This window comes from Elephantulus edwardii, unplaced genomic scaffold, assembly GCF_000299155.1.
Source record: "Elephantulus edwardii isolate Elephantulus edwardi_28Jun2011 unplaced genomic scaffold, EleEdw1.0 scaffold00015, whole genome shotgun sequence".
Lineage (NCBI taxonomy): Eukaryota > Metazoa > Chordata > Mammalia > Macroscelidea > Macroscelididae > Elephantulus > Elephantulus edwardii.
In genome coordinates, this window is record NW_006399765.1 from 486,653 (window position 1) to 505,323 (window position 18,671).

General features: G+C 39.2%; 1 protein-coding gene across 1 annotated transcript in view; it reads right to left on the minus strand.

Annotated features, from left to right (window-relative positions):
- Positions 1–2,114: 2,114 nt before the first annotated feature.
- TADA2A (transcriptional adaptor 2A) overlaps positions 2,115–18,671 on the minus strand; it is an 80,404-nt gene continuing 63,847 nt past the window's right edge. The window contains exons 9-15 of the mRNA XM_006881382.1: positions 18,218–18,261; positions 12,140–12,250; positions 10,760–10,831; positions 8,285–8,417; positions 7,275–7,315; positions 4,429–4,502; positions 2,115–2,430 (exon numbers count right to left, since the gene is read on the minus strand). Of these exons, the coding sequence (XP_006881444.1) occupies positions 2,245–2,430; positions 4,429–4,502; positions 7,275–7,315; positions 8,285–8,417; positions 10,760–10,831; positions 12,140–12,250; positions 18,218–18,261 (661 nt within the window). The 3' untranslated portion in view covers positions 2,115–2,244. The remainder of the gene's footprint in view (positions 2,431–4,428; positions 4,503–7,274; positions 7,316–8,284; positions 8,418–10,759; positions 10,832–12,139; positions 12,251–18,217; positions 18,262–18,671) is intronic.

Here is an 18,671-nt window from a genome sequence, read left to right on the forward strand (position 1 = left end):
TCTCTAGGATGAACCTGCTTGTTCTCCTAGCAGTTCATGGTATATTCAATTCTCTTCTCCAGCACCACAGCTCAAAGGCATAAATTCCCCTTCTATCATCCCTAGTCATTGTCCAGCTTTCTGATGCATAGCAAGAAACTGCAAAGACCATGGCCTAGATCATGCGCACCTTAGTCTCCAAACTGATACTGCTGCTCTTCTGTACTTTGGAGAAGTCTCTGACAGTAGCCTTTCCCAGTGCAATTTGTCTTTTACTTTCCTGGCTACTGGTGCCAAGAGTGTTGACTGTGGAGCCAAGCAAATTAAAGCTGTTAACAGTCTCCATCTATCATTTGCAAAGAAGTTTACCAAAATAATTATTCTTTCTAAAATCTATCATTTTCAATTACAACAGTGTATTTCTATCACTATACTCAATTTTGCCATTTTCCACCAATTTTTTAGAGTTCAACTGGTTCCAAGGTTTCCATTAAGCTGTCCTACCATCCTCCTACCCCTAACTACCACAGCTGTCCCTTTTGTTCTAGCCAAATAAATCTCTTGGCACCATTGTTCTTACTCCCACTGTTACCTCCGTATCCTCCTCTACCCACTATGTCTGGAACAGTCTCCCACTTCCATCTGCCATTTTCTTTCTCTCCTCTCAATCTTATCATTGCCTCAAAAGCCCACTTCTCCCAGGAAGCCTTCCTTAATGACGACTAAAACTCTTCAAGGGATTTAACAGATCTTAAAAGTTTTAAAACAGGAGACGAGAGGGATGTAAAAGCTGGAGAATGTCAGCAAGACATTCCACTCTGAAGGAAAAAATCACCATTCAAGGATCATAAGCAATCTTTTATAACTGAGGAGGCATGATGGTGGTGTTGCTAGAGTACATTTCCTATGAAACAGAACTATTTAAACAGACTGTTTCCACAAATCTTCCTTTTTAAAGATTTATTGAAATCTTCTATTATAACTCCCTCAGATCCTAAGAGTTCCTTTTCATGACCCCTAGGTGAAGTCTGTTAGCAAAAAATGCATGTTTCTAGCAGACAAAAAGCATGAGCAAATGTTTCTAGGAAAACACACAATATTTTAATTAGATGTTTTGAATGCTGAAGGAACTGAAGACTCAATTAGCTGTGGGATGACATTTGCAGAGATTCTTAAAAAGTTACTTGTATGCACAACTCCGCTTGCAACACAAATGAGACAGACATGACTCTGAGTTTGGGTTATTTGTCTTGAGGACTAAGTTTCAGATGTGGTGGGTTACTCATCTTTGTATCTAGTAAGTCCCTTCTATGAAACTGCTTTACTTTTGTTTTATATGAACAAAAGTAGCTTTTATTGTAGGTGAGCTTTTCACCATTAAGAAATTATGGTTAAGGTCTCAGATCCATGCAAAGCTGAGGTCAGATGCATTATCTACATCCTTGGTAACTATCCTGGGTAACCAAGGATAAGAACGAGGTGAGGCCAGGACACACATGTTAGCATAGACAGTGCATCGTGATGGAGCAGGAATCCAATATCCTAAGAATGCTGGAGTTACCAGAATATTTGACACACCCACAAACTAAATAAAAAAAAATTTTAATTCATTAATTCTAAAAATAACACAGACATTTTATATCTGGTGCCACCTCCTCAAAAGCCTACTGCAGATCAGCCATCCGGACAGCAAACTACAAAGCCAGACATTAAAGCTAAAGAGGCAATTTGGGACAAGACCATCGTGGGGGGGATTTTCCTCCCTTTGCTCATTAACATAAATTTTCAGCTTGAAAAATCCTTAGATGAGAAAGCTTTCCAGTGCTCTAGAACCATTCTCTTCATTTAAAAATCTTTATCTCTCGTGTAATGTTTGAAGGCAGAGCAGATTATCACAAACTACCTCCCCAGTACAAGAATCTGAGCTGGACTCCTGGGACTGTGGCTTTGTTCTATTTCTACCAATACTGTGATGTGAGGTACTATGGTTCTTGTTTTAGTTACAAGAGGTGTTAGGAAAGAATGCCCACTCACATTTAATAATAACTCATCTAGCCCACAATTTGGTAACACAATTACCAACAGGAATGTTTTACAGCAGGGTGGAGAAGAAAGCAGACATTAGTACAACACATTTTCCTTTGTCCTGCTTCTCTTTATACAATGAGAATTCAGCAAGAAATCAAAACTCTCCAGAATGCCCATACTGTCCTTCATCACACCACATTCCAAACTTGTGATTTCTGATCCCAAGTCCTTAGTGCCTCAGGCTTTAGTGATGTATCCTTCTCGGATGAGGAAGTCATAGATTTTCCGGGTTTTGTTCACGTCTATCTTGATCAGTGCTCTTGCCTGTGCCAGTCTCAAGCCTCCTTGCTTGTTACATTCGTTCAACAGAGCGGATTTGTATTCTAAATAGGCTCCAGGGACCAGCCTCACCATCTGACAAAGCTGCAAGACATGGCAAATTTAATAAACATTAACATCTGTCATTCTCATAATTTAACCCAACAGGTATATCCAAAATAATAAGAGAGTGACATCAACCTCCAACTATTTATAGGAACGACTGGGATGGCTGGATGACATTCCATTTAGTGTCATCTCTGGAGAGAACACTCCCTAAAGAGACACATCTAGGAAGGAAAAGCCAAAGTGTGATGCTAAGAGAGCATTTAGCACGTGGAGGCAGGTTCAAGGGCCTGTGCTTGTCAGGTTATAAAAGTATGTACTCCCGAGGAGCGGCCTGGCTCACTTAGGAGCCAAGCACTTAAAGGCCCAGTACATTCCTTCATTCAACACCTGCCAACACAGTCATTCAGGGAAATCCTAGGGCACTGGGTGGTGGAGGAAGGATGCAGAGACTTTAGTCTGAAATGTGAATCACACTATCTTCCGTATCAGTGCGACACAGGAGTCCCCTATCTTTGTCACATTTTTCTACTTCAGAAGGAAAGAAAATAGTAAGATCTGGTTTAAGGAGGCCACTTCAGCTGTCCAAATCCAGAAAGCTGGCCCGATTTCAGTTAACCCGCTATTCTTTAGGAATGAGATGTCTGAGGTCACCATTATATGGGGAAGGGTAAAAATTCCTTGAACTTCTGGACCATTCAATGCTTAATCAGACTAGCCTGTGACCTTCTTTAGAAGTATTTTGACATAACATATATTTCCTCCTCGTTCCAAAATAATCTTTCCTGTTTTGGGTGACGGAAAGATTAAAACTATTCCTCCTCATCATTTGTGGTAGTTTTGTTCTTACAAAGTGGCCAAATACTGAATGAGTGAATAATAAAACACAGCTTCTATAAGAAACTGAGGGAGTAACTGCTTGCAAGCTTCTGCTAATATTTCATCAAAAAATCAATACATAACCTTGTTTTAAGGGTATTTCGGTTTAAAGGTATCTCACTTAATATGTACTGTTGATCCATTAATAGTGAACTCAGTGCCAGCCACCTGAATGAATCCTATTTCACACCTGGATTTTCCCTGTAAGGTACAAGACCACCTCCTTGCATTTAGGAACAATGGACAACACATCAGCACTATGCTTAAAGAGTATCTGAAATAGAGAAACTATCAAGAAACAGTACAAAAAAAAAGGCTGGCACTAAACAGACCATGAAAAGGATGCCTGTTAGTGTGAGGGCTGAAACGTGAAGGCAGAGCACTGCTCTGTCCACCCCCACCTGGGAACATGAACCACTCACATTTTTTCCCTACTGGACCCCAGTGTGTCCATGAAGAACCACAAAAGTGCTGTGAGTACTGATTGTCAAGTTACACAAAAATCTTAGTGAGTATACAAATTCACAAATATGCAATTAACAAATACTGAAGCCTGACTTTACACAGTGATTCTTCCTTACTGTCTGTCTTGACCTAAACATATGGGAGCTCAAGATGACTTGACAGCCATGCATGGCACATTCTATTGAACTCTCTTGGTGACTCCTGAGGTTGGTTTAAAATTCAGAAATAGTCCAAAGCAACAGGAAGACATATCTGATGCTTATAGTGGGAAAGCAGGTCATGGTTTTTTCTATTAAGACTAACATATGACTATAGTGATTAAAAAAAAAAGCTATAAGCATGCTCTCTAGACAATGCAAAAAAAATATTTGAAGTGATGATTATATTGTTGAAGTAAGTGTAGAACTTTGTAAAATGGCCCTTCTAAGAAGAAATACTCATTTTCACAAAAAAGTTATTTTAGGTTTATAAAATATTAAGTTTCATAAAGCACTTGGTAGCCATATCCAGCATACAGAAACTTCCCAATAAATGATAGGTGCTGCTTATTTCCATTTTCACATGAAACAGTCCTGCTCCCAAAGAAGAATGCGGCAGAATGAGGAAAGAGGTTCTCCACAACCCCTGAGGTTAGCTCTTCAGCTCTTGGACTTCTCCCAACACGGACTGCAGCTGCGCAGGCCCTATTCTTACCTCCTTTTCTTTTTCATTCAGCTTCTCTGTGCCAGGGAGGCCAGTAAGGTTCAAGGGTGGTGCACTTCGTCTACCTACAGACACAGACAGAAAAGGCAACACATTTCACAGGTGACAAATTCCTCAAGGGTACAATACACAAAGTTCAGGGCAACGAAGATGTCTGTCTAGCTGTGGGAAATCTGTATGTCTCCTCAGCCTTTAGGTTAGCTAGTAACGTGGCCATTCTATCATTTCACTTGAAAATACAAAATGGTAATCTATATACTCTTTGTACTACCAAAATATACACACAAGCACACAAACTTTAGCATCAAATAACTACTCACAATAGTTACCACTCACTTCTTCCCAACTGAGTGAGAGACCCTAAAATCTAAAGCCCAGATGTCATCCAGTTACACACTACCTGCCCTGATACCTGATGAATGGAAACACCAACTCAGTGGGAGACATTCCCTTCCTTCTGCCATTCGGCCAGCAGCACAAGGCAAACACGGTAATTAATTAAGTACCAGAGCCTTCACATCAAAGGTAGACTGCTAGGCCAGCACAAGGCCCTTCATATTTATTATGTAAGGGAATATCTGTGCCTTCCAAAGGAGTCCTGTTTACCTGACAGATCCACATGCAGGAACAAGGAGCTATTATACTGCAAGGCAGGGGCTGAAGTCAGCTCACATACCTGGGCAAGAAACCCAAGTAGGTGGTCACTGCCCGGGATGGGAAGCTAGATGTGCGAAGTTCTTTCTGCTTTGTTTTGCTTATGTGTATTTGGGATTAGTGTTCACTGAGGGGTGGACTAAGTTACATAAAAAAAATGTGGACAAATATACATCTTCGAGCTATGGTGGCCTACTGGTAAGAACTTGCACTGCTAAACGCTAAGAGACGCAGTTTGAAACCAGCTGGTGCTCTGTAGGAGAAAGATGAGTGATCTTCCCACCTGTGATTTAAAGCCCAATGGGGGTTCAGCTATGAGCTGGTATCTGACTCAATGTTACACACCAGCTATGAACCAAAGCAAGTTTTAAGGGGATTACTTTTTAAGGGGAATAGAGAAAAGGATCAACTGTTACAGGCTATTGGAAAATAGGCTATTCTGTAACATCAACAAACACTAAAAACTCTTCTACATTTTTATCCTCAAAGCTCAAAAAGGGAGACTTAAGTCATTTGGTGTCCCTCAAAAGTCATCAGAGGCTCGGCTAGAGTTTTGGATGCCAGGTCTCTGATTGTGTATCACTTTAGAAAAAACTCGGCATAAAATTAGGGAGACTGGGGACTCTTGAGCCTAAATACAGATGGCGAGGAAGGCTAACACCAGCCTGGGAAGCAGCACTGAGTGAGTGAGTATGGCTGATTCAGAAATCACAAATAGCAAAGTCGCATATTCATTTAACCTACTCACTCATTCTAATTAGCCAGTATTAAGGTATCTGTATTTCTGTACTTAGATTTTTAGACTGAGAAGGACGGCAGAAGTAAAAAACTTACTAAAGGAAACTTTTATTATTGAGCTGGTTTGGCAACTCACCAAGTTCCCTTTCTCCCTTAGGTATTAAAAATAATTGCTTTAATAAAAGCATTAAAAATAGTGGCCTCTTTCTGAGCCCTGTCTAGATCCTGAATTTAGTGAGATATTTTGACTCAGATTATAAGCCCCCAAAGAATGGTTAAACTACAAGTGGACTGTCTTCCCCCGCTACCCCATGTCAGATGGGTGATGTACCAACGTTGTAACAAGGTTTAAGGGAAGCACATGTCATACAAAAGCATGACTACCCAATCATCACACTTATGAACTGAAAAAGGAGATGGACTGCCTTCTTGACTACTCTGTCACTGTTCAGTGGAGTAGTCATATGTGATGAGTTGTTGTTGTTGTTGTTGTTGTTGTTGTGGCTTGCTGTCGAGTCGAGCACAACTCATAGCGACCCTATGAAGGCTTTCTCTAACTATCATCATTTATCAAAGTTCACAGTTTCCAGAGGCATGTTGTTCAGAAAGTGGATGCCACTCCTGCTTCCAAATGTTATGAATAGAAGAACGAAATGGTTATTTTACCATATGGAGTAGAGAAGAATGAGAACATGAATATGGGCAAAGAAACTCCACATTCAGATCTCTGGTGGCCTATGGGTTGTACTGGCAACCCAAAGGCAAGTGTTCAAATCCACTAGCTGTTCTATGGGAGAAAGATGGGCAATCTCTGCTTGCATGATCTGCAGCCTCTGAAGGCCTGTCAGAGGTTCTGAAAACCCATCAGTTGGTCTGACTCACTGGCAGTGAGTTACTCAGTTATTTAACTAGAACCTTCTAAGTCACTGGTCAATGAATACAAACACTAAGGATTCTAAAACAACATATAGATTAATTCAACTGTGCAAATTAACCTAAATAAAGGACACACCAAAGAAGGAAAAGAGAAAAATAAAAACACTTTTAAGTCTCCAACCTATAAAGATTTTCTTACAAACAACATCTCTTTCTTCTTATACCAGATAAAAAGTTTTCCTTTATCCCTTCCAGGACAAATCTCAATATTTGTAGTAGAAACAATCATAGCAAATGAACTAAGCATCAATACTTATAAAATAATGGAAAAACCTTTCTAGAATTCCCTGTTCCCTGGTTTCTATACAGTAACTCTGATAAAAGTCCCTGACTGTCCACAAAGAGTCTAAAAATGTCTAATGTTTATAAACTGAGCTCACATTTACTTATTATTATTTTGCCTAATAAGCCCACTCTTCCAAAAAAGGGAAGTGGTGGTGTTGGGTCATCGTACCTCCTAGAATGCAAACTTCACAGTGAAGCCTTATTCCAGCCTTAGAAATAATTACCTGAATTAGAAGTCATAGGAACAGGACTCAAGCCGGAATCACTGTAACAAAGAGGAAGTTAAATATGTCACATTAAAGAATGTAATTTTCCTGCAACTACAATCCCAGAGGTGCACGGTTCGAATCCACCAGATGCTCTGCTGGAGAAGGAGGGGCAATCTCCTCCTGTACCAGTCAGATCTGATTTGATGGTACACGCACACAAAAATAATAAAATTTAAAAAAAAATGCAATTTTCAGCGAGCTCTGGTGGCCTAGTGCTAAGAATCTGCACTGCAATCCCAGAGATGTGAGGTTCGAATCCACCACATGCTCTGCTGAAAAAGGAGGGACAATCTCCTCCTGTACCAGTCAGATCTGATTTGACGGTACACACATTAAAAAAAAAAAAGTAATAAAAATAAAAAATTTTTTAAAAAAAGCAATTTTCTCCAACTTTTCTATAAGCTTTCATTAAAATCACAACAACAACAGAATGCAATTTTCAAAAGCTCCTATGAGACCGGGTGTCATTCTTCAGGTGGGTGACGCTGAAGAGATGTAATGTAACAGACTGCAGTACACGTTGTACAAGATAAGTCCCTATGCTAAACAGCAAAAGATCCCGTTACTGTGGGGAAGGAGGGGGAGAATCTTCTGGACTTGTTCAGACACGTTCTTAGCTTGACACTACTGAGATAGCTCATTAGGGAATGGACAGGAATGTCACTCCAATAGAAATTATACTGGTAAAGATGGAAGGTGAAGAATAGTCCAGCAGTGAGAGGCTGAGAAAACACACTTGAAAAAAAAAGATAAAGTAGCAAAGGAATATCTTAGGAGATCAGTTATGTTTCTCAAAACCATCGGTGTCAGACTGTTTCTAACACAGACTGCCAAAATGTTTCTAAATTCAAGCTTCCCAATTATTATCACTCTGCCATGGAGGGTAAGGAGGACTATTAGAAAATACATGCAGAAGCCAGAATGTCCAGAGGGAATGTTTGTGTCCCTCTAGACGACGTCCTCACATGTCAGCTTGCCGGCGGAGCCACTGCTGGCAGGCACTACTGTCCTGGATGTACTGGAGAACTTCCGAGAGCATGGTGCGTTTCAGGCGCTCTTCCTCTCGGGTCTTCTTCAGGTGATCGTAAGTTCTGGCACCTGGAGGTACAGAAACACCATGACTGCAGTGACCACGGCTGAAGAACTAATGTCTTCCTAACTGTCCCTCAAACCACTGGTCTTTTAGCTTTTCTTTTTTTTTAATGACCTAAGCAAAATATCTCCCACAATTATTTTTCCAAACATAAGGTATTTTCTCTAATCTGAAATCTCCTCTTGGGACAAAATGATTTAACAGTTTGGAGGAAAAACCAGAAAAACACAAAGTAACAGTCACTTCTACTTTTACTCCAAAAAGCAATTAACTTAAAGTAGTTCTTTTTGTATCCTTATTTTTGTCCACTTAGATATTTTTCAAAGTCACACAACTGCTAAAAAATATCCTTCCTTGGGAAAAAAATAAAATTACAAACAAAATTATGTCTTCTTTGGCCAGTAAAATGCCCTCCCCTCCCCCTTCTCAGAGGCAACTAACTTCAGGTAACCAAAATAATACACATCTTATTAAACAAAGTTCCACTGTTTCCCCTTGGGTATATTAATAAAGATTCCAAAATGCGTGGCAGATTCCAAAATGTGACACCTGCAAGTTTCAAATTATGCTCCACAGAGTCCTGAGGTATTACGGGATACTGATCTCCACGGGTTATGGTGAAGAGCAGGTGTAGATTCAAATATTGGACTATATAAGCTCGACATATAATAATCAACACCCATGGCACCAGCAGTCAAGAAATCCAAAGGCATGCTGCAGTGGGAAAATCTGTTGTCAAGGGCCTCTCCAAAGTGCTAAGGAGCAACACTATCGTTGAAAGACCAAGGTTCTTATGATCCAAGCCAATGCATTTTCAATTACTTCCTGTGCATCTGAGAGTTGGACAATAAGTAAGGATGACAAAAGAAGAATTGGTGCCTTTGAACTGTGGTGCTAGAGAAGAATACTGAATAGACCATGGACTACCAAAAGAACAAACATGCTGGTTTTGGAGGAAGTGCAGTCAGGTTGTTCCTTACAAGCAAGGATGGTGACACTTGATCTCACCTACAGGTATGTTGTTGGAAGGAGCCGGTCCTTGGGAAAGGACACCATAGAAAGGCAGAGGGTCAGAGAAAGAGAGGAAGACCCTCAACAAGATAGATTAACAGAGTGACTGGAACCTCCTGCTTATGAATGTGCGAGACAGTGAGGACGGCACAGGACAGGGCAGTGTTCAGACACGTTCACAAAGAGGCTGCTGTGAGCCTCCATCAAGTCAATGGCATCTGACAACAGCAATAACTCAGCAGCTCAACTATCAGATGCAACCAAGCAGCTCCATTTTTACCTTTATAGACTGGAAGTCTATATGTAATGTCATCCCAAAACAGGTTTCTATTGTTAAAAATAATTCAAGAACCATTAATTAAGGATGACCTTACATCCACAAGGCTATGTTACACACAGGTACATACAGGTAGTGGGTGATGGCTTGCCAGCCATCAAGGGTAGCTGAATGACAGGAGCGATTTACAGAGTGCTGGGTCCTGTGCTATGCTTTTATACACTATCTGTACTTTTAAAATAATGAGGCAAAGTTAAGCTCTTGTTCATAGTGCCACAAAGAGTTGTAGTCAAGTCAGCAGCACCTAACAAAGCTACCACAAGCACCAGTATTTGCCTTAGTTTCTTCATTCAATGGAAGTAACACTACACATCTCATGAGTCTGTGGTGAGGATCAAACAGCAACATCTGGGCAACATGCTTACCACAGAGCCCAGTACATGGTGAGCACGTGATCAACAATGATTACAAACAATCCAAGTATGTGGGCTGGGAACACTTAGAGTCATTTGAAGTTTGGTGGTTAAGAATGATTAGACTATAAATAATTGAATGAAAAAGATGTGAGCCTGAAGCTGTAACATAAAACTCTGTTTTCATGGTCCAATTCAGCAACTCTTTTCTCTGTGTCATGACTTATTCAACCCTAGATAATTTGCATAAGCTATTTATAGGTCTTAAAGAAATGAAATGTTACTGGACAGTAAGATCAAAAGCTCAGTCTGAAAAAGGTATTTATTAAATAATAATAATAATTAAAAAAAAAGAATTGCAGGGAGCTCTGAGGGCCTAGTGTTAAGAAGCTGCATTGTAATCCCGAAGGCACAAAGTTTGAATCCACCAGATGTTCCACTGTAGAAGGAGGGGCAATCTCCTTCTGTGCCAGTCCAATCTGATTCAGCGCGCGCGCGCGCGCGCGCACACACACACACACACACACACACACACACACACACACACACACTATCTCTCTCTCAAATTTGGTACCAAATTAAAACAGAGACTGTCCTCTCAGTGTCTGGAAGACATATTCCTAGCATGCAGCATAAGCATACTCACTACAAAAATTGGTAATGCCTGCTGTCCTGTATTCCTGGAGCCTCTTGATTTCCTTTCGGAGTTCAAATTCCACTGTTTACCACAAAAGAGAGCAAAATGAAAAATCAGAAAAAAATTAAAAAGCACCAAAATCAATATGAATGACCAGTTTCACTGCTGAGCACTTCCAGTTATTCTGCCACCTCCAAAGGACCAGGAAACTTGGTTTAGCGACTCCTACTTGTTGGTAGGAAGCCTACTCCAGCTGTCCTCTCTAGGAAACAGCAGCTGGAACTGTCCTTAAAAAAAGAGTGAACTAACAGATTCAACTGTCTAGAGAAGTAATGGCTGTAATTTTTAAAACAAACGAGTTTCCCTTCTCTGGTAACCACAGAGCCAAATTCTTCTGTAAAATATGTCGGTTACTTGACAACGCTCTGATGCAAGGAAAGGACAAACACTCCATGTTTCATTCTGCAGACATACTTTACTTTTCCTGTCCTCGTCATGGAAGTATTTCCTGTATAAGAATTGCTGGCACTTAGCTGAGTCACACTGATTGTCCTCACCAAACACCTGTTTGGTTGGCATTCTTTGTGTGGCTTACATTCAGTGAGTGATCTTTTATTCCCTTGTCCTAGCCTGTGCCACCCTGGGTTATGTGTCATCTTCAAAGAGCTACATTCTATGGGTGTCCAGGTTTTTTCTTCAGCCTCGGTTTCAAAAGCACCCAAATTAAAATGCTGTATCACATAATACCCTCCAGTAGCACAACCTGATCTGTCAGAAGATGCAAGAATATCTCCTTTAAAACAATGCTCTTGGGGAGCTCTGGTGACCTAGTGGCAAGGAGCTGCAACTACAATCCCAGAGGTGCACGGTTCGAATCCACCAGATGCTCTGCCGGGGAAGGAGGGACAATCTCCTCCTGTACCAGTCAGATCTGATTTGATGGTACACTCACACAAAAATTTAAAAAAAAAAAATTAATATAAAAAAAACAAACAATGCTCTTAATCTCTAGAGGAAAAAAGCTTTAAACTACCAGGGGTGATAGATACATGGGGGTCTGCTATATTATTAGCTGTGTCTTTTTAAACTTTCATAATAAAGAGAAAGATACTACTAAATTACTTTTTATCTGGGAAAAGTAAGCCACCTCAATGGTCCCAATTTGTCTCACTGTAATAAAGGGGACCAAAGACAATAATATCAGTTTCTTTAGTTGTAGAACTACATGTAAAATAAATTCTTATCTTTACTATTCATGCAGGCAATCTTTGTGCAACTTACTCTTACAGAAAACACACTGGAGGTTCAGCTATGAGTCTGTTTCAACTCAACAGCATACAACAATTTATTTAAATACAAATATTTGCTCAAGGCTTGAAAAGCACGTACATGCATGGCTTTCAATGAACTTGTCATGCTCCACTGGACCTACAATCCTTGCAAATCGCCTCATTGTTTCATAAAGGTCTTGAACCTCCTTGGGGTACCGCCGTTCCATTACTACGGAAAAAAGGGAAAACAGAAGCAGGTCAAGGAGAACGTCAGGATACGTGGGCTCTTTGTACTTCTTTCAAAAAAACAAGTGAGATGGGAGGACTTGCGTCCTGTCTCCAGTGCTGCTGTCTCTGTGGACCATCTTCACCCTGCAGACCACCCATCTCTTCACGCTGGAGACCAACCACACCTCACTCTTTTTCAACTGTGATTTGAGTGAAAGTTTACCAACTGGTTTCCATCAACCATTCATGCATACCTTGCTGACATCTCCCAACCTCTTGTTTTATAACATTAATGCAATCACTCTTCTCATTTCCCGCCAGTGGTTCTCATTTCTATTAATTCCTCTCTCCTACCCCTTCCTGTGTACTGGGATTTACCCTCGAGCAAGTACTGCTCTTTTGACCTGACATGCTTGGTTATTCTAAGGAGTGAACACCTCCCGGGTGATACTGTTCCCCTAATAGGTCTGTCATTTGGCTGAAAGTTAAATGCTGGTGAATTTTGTTTCAGGATGACTAAGGGCCACTGCCTTAGGAGCCACATCTCACTGTCTTCTTTTTATTTTTTATTTAATTTTACTTCTTTGAAACTGATAAACTGATTGGGGGGGATCCTTGGGAGCTCTGATGGCCAGTGGTAAGGAGCTGTGCTGCCACCTCAAAGGCAGGTGGTTAGAATCCACCAGATGCTGAGAGAGAGAGAGAGAGATGGGCAGTTTCCTCCTGTGTGATTTACAATCTCTGCAGCATGTAACTGCTGCTGGCGTTGTCGATAGGGAGCTGCATTCCTAACTCAAAGCCCACATCACATATCTCTGGTAGTTCAAAGCCACCAGCTGTTCCTCTGGACAAAGATGGGCAATCTCCTCCTGTGTGATTTACAGCCTCGGAAATCTACTGGAGGGCTAACTATGGAGGGTTCTGACTCCAAAGCAAAGCTATTATGTAGTAGGACACAATGTAAAACTACAAAATTACAAAAAGACACATTGTAAAAGGTTATGTTTCCCTCCCACCTGGTTCTGTGTCATCTAGTTTTCTTTCCTAAATTCTTGGATATCCTTCTAAGATTTCAGAGCACATTAGAATAAATAACATGTTTCCTGGCAATGGCTCCTATTATACTCGCTTCTTTTTCTCCTTTACCATATAGTATATATGCCTATCTGTGTTTGTTAATACAGAGTGTATTTTAAAATACTGGGGGTGTTTTGTCTTTTTTTTTATATAATATTTTTTTTATTGGGAAAAACATATTGGGGGTACAAGGAGGTGAGGGTTGGGGGCAGAAGGGTGAGGATGGGCCAGGATGCAGTTGCAGAGCTGCACAGTTTGGTCGGTGGGGGGAGCAGGTGAAGAAAATGATGAGGGTCCAGGTGTTTTGTCTTTTAAATTTAATTTTGTAAAACAACTATGAGATATCATTTCACCCCAGTCAAAATAGCAAAATTTAACAGAACAGCAAGCAACAAATGCTGGCGAGGTTGTGGAGAAACTGGAACCCTGATTCACTGTTGGTGGGAGTGTAAAATGGTGCAACCCCTGTGGAAAGCAGTATGGCGCTTTCTCAAAAAGTTGCAAATAGAGATACCATTTGACCCAGCATTTCCACTACTGGGAATATACCCTGAAGAGACCATAGCTGACATCCAAGCAGATATATGCACACCCATGTTCATTGCAGCTTTGTTCACAATAGCAAGGAGTTGGAAACAACCTAAGTGCCCATCAACAAACGAATGGCTAGAGAAGCTGTGGTATATTCGCACAATGGAATACTATGCTGCATTAAAAAACAAGGAACTCATGCAATATTATTCAAAATGGTTGACTCTGGAGAACATTATGCTGAGTGAAATATCCCAGTCACAAAAGGACAAATATTACATGATGCCACTGTTGTAGAATGGGACTGTCCTTGGGGTTAGGGAGACACTGAGTAAGATGGGTTCAATAATGTATACTGCACTGAAGCAGAGGAGGGAGAGAACCGTCTAAAAGAGAGATGTAACTGGGTATTTCTGTCATCACAGGAGACTAGAGCGAGGGCTGCATGGTGGAGGGGACCTGGGGGAGGGTTTGTAAAACAATGAAAGAATCTTTTATTTTACTTTTCCATAATTTTTGGACTCATGTACTTATAACTTGTTAGTCAAATTTGTGTCTTCTAGGTTGCAACACCCCCATGATACATCTTGAAGGATATGTACATGTACAGCCAAGCACAATCAATAAGAGTGCATCTGAATTCCAAAATCAATCTCCATAATAGTCTATGTGTTTCCTACTGCCAAAGGGGCCCTTTAGAGTAGTGAGAGAAGATCTTCACCCTGAAACCCACAGCGTCCCTTTTCAGCAGGAAGTAGCTAAGAGAATACGCCGTCCCCTTTTCCTTATGACTCAGGGTGAAGTCTCTCTCAGGGAGGAGTGATAGGGAATGGCAAAGGATACACTGACAAAGAAGATTAATCAGAACTGGCTTTGACAAGCACTGTGGCATTTGGACAAGAACAAACTGGGAGGAGGGTAGAGAGAATAGTGCAACAATGAATGAGTGGAAGCCCAAAATCTCTGTAAATGTTTATGAAAATTAATAAAATATAATTATAGAAAAAAAAAAAATTTAATTTTGTTGTCACTGAGAATATACACAGGAAAAAGTATACCAAATTCAACAGTTTATACATGTTCAGTTTAGTGACACTGATTATATTCTTTTTTTGTTTATAATTTTATTAATTTTAATGAACATTTACAGAGATTTTGGATTTTCATTCATTCATTGTTGCACTTTTTTCTTTAATCCCCTCCCCACGACACTGATTATATTCTTCAAATTATAAAACTATTCTTACTTTCCTTCTCTGAGTCTTTTATTAACATAAACTGTCTAAAATTCTGATACCATTTTTTGAGCTGCTGTTGATTATCAATTTGATCCATACTGATCATTCTTAAAAAAACATGATGTTCACGGGAGGTTTTTGCTACTTTGGTTTAATATGTCACTGATATTTTTGGTTTAAAATGTAAAGATTCTCTTAGGAAAATGTAAAGATTACCTTAGGGTAACAGTTTCTGAGATTCATTCGATCATCATTGCTCCAGAAAGTGTAGAGTCCATGAGAATTTGAAATTCTGTTCTAAATTTTCCCTCTTTTGATCAAGATTCCCTATGAGATTTTGGATCAACTGGTTCAGAACTGGTAGTCAATCAAGCACCATCGGGTTCTTCCAGCCTCACAGTAAAGAATATTCATGATGCTCATTAGCCACATATTCCATAGCCTCTTCCTATTTCTGACCCTTCCTTCCTCTATTGTTCCAGATGAATAGAGACCAATTGTGGTGCCTCAGATGGCTACTACCACCAAGCTTTTAAGATCTTAGCAGCTGTTAGGCAGAATAAAAGCACTAAACACCTTATTAAGCCAATTAAGTAGGAATCTCCATGAAAACCATGGCCCTAAACCCTGAAACCAACCACACAAATTCCATGATGTGTTTGTATATCAGCAGCCTCAGCAGCTATCTTGTATCCTTAGTGCTGAAAAATATCACAACAGTTAGGCCAATTCAACTATTTAGAGTCTCTGTCTTTAATGTGTAGACTCAACTCACTGCTATCCAGTAAGAACTGACTCATAGTTGACCCTCCACCAGGTTTTCTGAGGCTGTTAAGGCCCTGAGGCAGGGGAGGATATTGTCCATCTTTTTGCTCCCTTTAAGCCACTTGTGGATTCAAACCACTGGAGAGGAGTGGCCTTTGGATTAGGCAACTCCCTGCAGACAATGCCACCAGAGCTGGCAGTACTGGGAAAGACAAGAAAAGGTATATTTTGTGTTCTCAGAGACAATTTGGCCAAAACTCTAGTATTCGTTTGCACAGAAAAACATAGGAACTGGAGACACAATAATCCATCTAGAAGTAGAGAATTTATCTGGGAAAAGTGTGTGATCTCATGCCTGCACCATCTGGAAGTTCCATCCTACCTGCATATTCCCAAGTAAGGCACATATATTTCTTCAATCTCTTTTGTCTTCTCAACTAAACTAAGTACTGCACCTTTCATCACTATTATTGAAATTATATTTGATAACTACCATGTGCTGTTTGCATATCATGATTCATTTTATTTCTAAAATACAGAGAGAGTGATGAAGAGGACAGGAAGTAAAATCATTGACAACAACTGATTGAATTAGAAGGGGAGAGGAACTCGGGAACTGCTACTCATTTCATTCAGACAAATGGTAGTAAATAAGACTAGATCTATTCCTGAACCAGACACAAGCACTCACTTATGACTGTTACTTTAGTTAAGTCCTCTTTTTAGATGAGTTTCTTCCTTTGTAGGAAACCTTCCAAGAACTGATTTGATCAGCAACCACAGATTATTTTCACTACAAAATAACCCTCACTGCAGGAATAAGACAGAAGAACTTGGGGGGGAAATTTAAATTTGAAAAAGAACAAACAAATGGCAGACCTATTATTAATAAGGTCAGCACACATTCAGTATAACAGCAACTGAGTATTTCTGAAATCACATGGCATGATGCACTTCTATATTCTCATAAGCAACAAAGATGCTTCTGAAATTATTCTATTTAAGAAATATATTTAAGAAAAATGAGACCCAACTGACCTGTCCACCAGCTGAGACCAGAATTCATGTGAGAGTCTACTATGAATAAAGATCAAAAGCCAGATGCCCTTTTCTGGAAAGCCCAGAATAGTAATTAAAAACAGTAATTCAAGAATAATAATAAAAGTAGATTCAACCACGGTGCAGCCCAGGACATCACTGTCTATGCTAAGGACCAGGGATACTGAATTACTTTTGTGAACCTACTGCTTCTGAGGTGGAGTTAAATAGGCAACAGAAGGAAAATAAATGGATACAAAAATTTTAGGGATGTAATCTGGCAGCACATGTAAAAATTTTTAATGATCACATTAATTCTACTACATATTCTACTTCTGAGAATCTTTTTTTAAAAAATATTTGAAATACAGGTGAAATCTTATTCACAAATATCACAGCATTTTAATTAAGATTTAAATAACTAAAAATAAGCTAGGTAACTAACAAGGAGGCAGATTAAGCATACAATTACATCGTGAAATATATGTATACACGCGCGCGTACACACACACTCTCTTACAGAACTATTAAAGGTGATATCCTCAAAAGAACACAATGAATAGAAAAACATTATGTAAGGTTAATATAACACACTTATGGTCCTGATTTTTTATATATATATATATATATACACACACATACACACACATTTATTTAGATTGAAAAGATACACAACTATTAGCTGTCTTTACAGAAATACTATAATTATTAACTCTACAAAATAGAACAAGAATAAGCACAGGGGGGTTTTTTGATCTAGCTTACCTAGCTTGATTATTGAAAACAATAAAATCAATACCAGAATTCACTTTAAAATCATCATAAATAATCACCATTCATATAATGTTAAATATCATTTTTTAGCTAGCCCTCCACTAAGTACAATAAAAGTATCATTTTCTATTGATTTTGCCATGAAAATACTTTTCTCACCTGATGATCAAGGTTTTATAACATTTAACATATAGTTCCACAATATGGTCCAATCCATTTCTAGAAAATATTCCATTAATACTCATGCTAAAAGTACCACCCTAGATTTGTTTTTTTTTTTTCACCCTAGTTTAAAAAAAAAAAGAATTTCAGTGCAAAGACTGTTAACTATAAATTAATGTCTCTTAGCTCTCACTACGCATTGCGATAACTCTGAAGACTTAAAACCTGTAACTGCTCTCACTCACTCCATCCCTCCCCATAGCTTTCAAGGTGGCTCTAATATGCTACTTATGCTACTTAGATTATGATAAAAATATTATTGCTTTAAACAGTTTAAAAACATTGGAAAAAATTTTAAAATTAGAAAAACAGGTAATACTTACATTGAAACTTTCTAAGGTTGATTAGTCCATGGTCTCTTATAATTCTAGAATGAAAACCCACAATAATCTGTATTTTATTATTAGTTTCACATTTAATAATGTCTTTCACATTTATTTTTATTAGAAATCCCAAACTTCCTGAGATAGAACAATGAGGCCATAAAATTCTGCCAGTAAGTGAATGACTTCTACAATTTTAGGGTCCCCAGCATCACGTTTTTCCTGTCATTCATATATATATGAATACACACACACACACACACACACACACACACACACTCACTCTCTCTCTCTCTCTCTCTCTCTCTTATATATGGTTATGTGCTGTCCAGGCAACAATGACTCTGAGCAAAACCAATCAAACTGAATAGGTCTCCATTGTTTTTAAAAAATCTATTTCTTAATTATCTGTATTTTATATATCCAAGTATTGATATTCTTTTTGGTTTTTTTT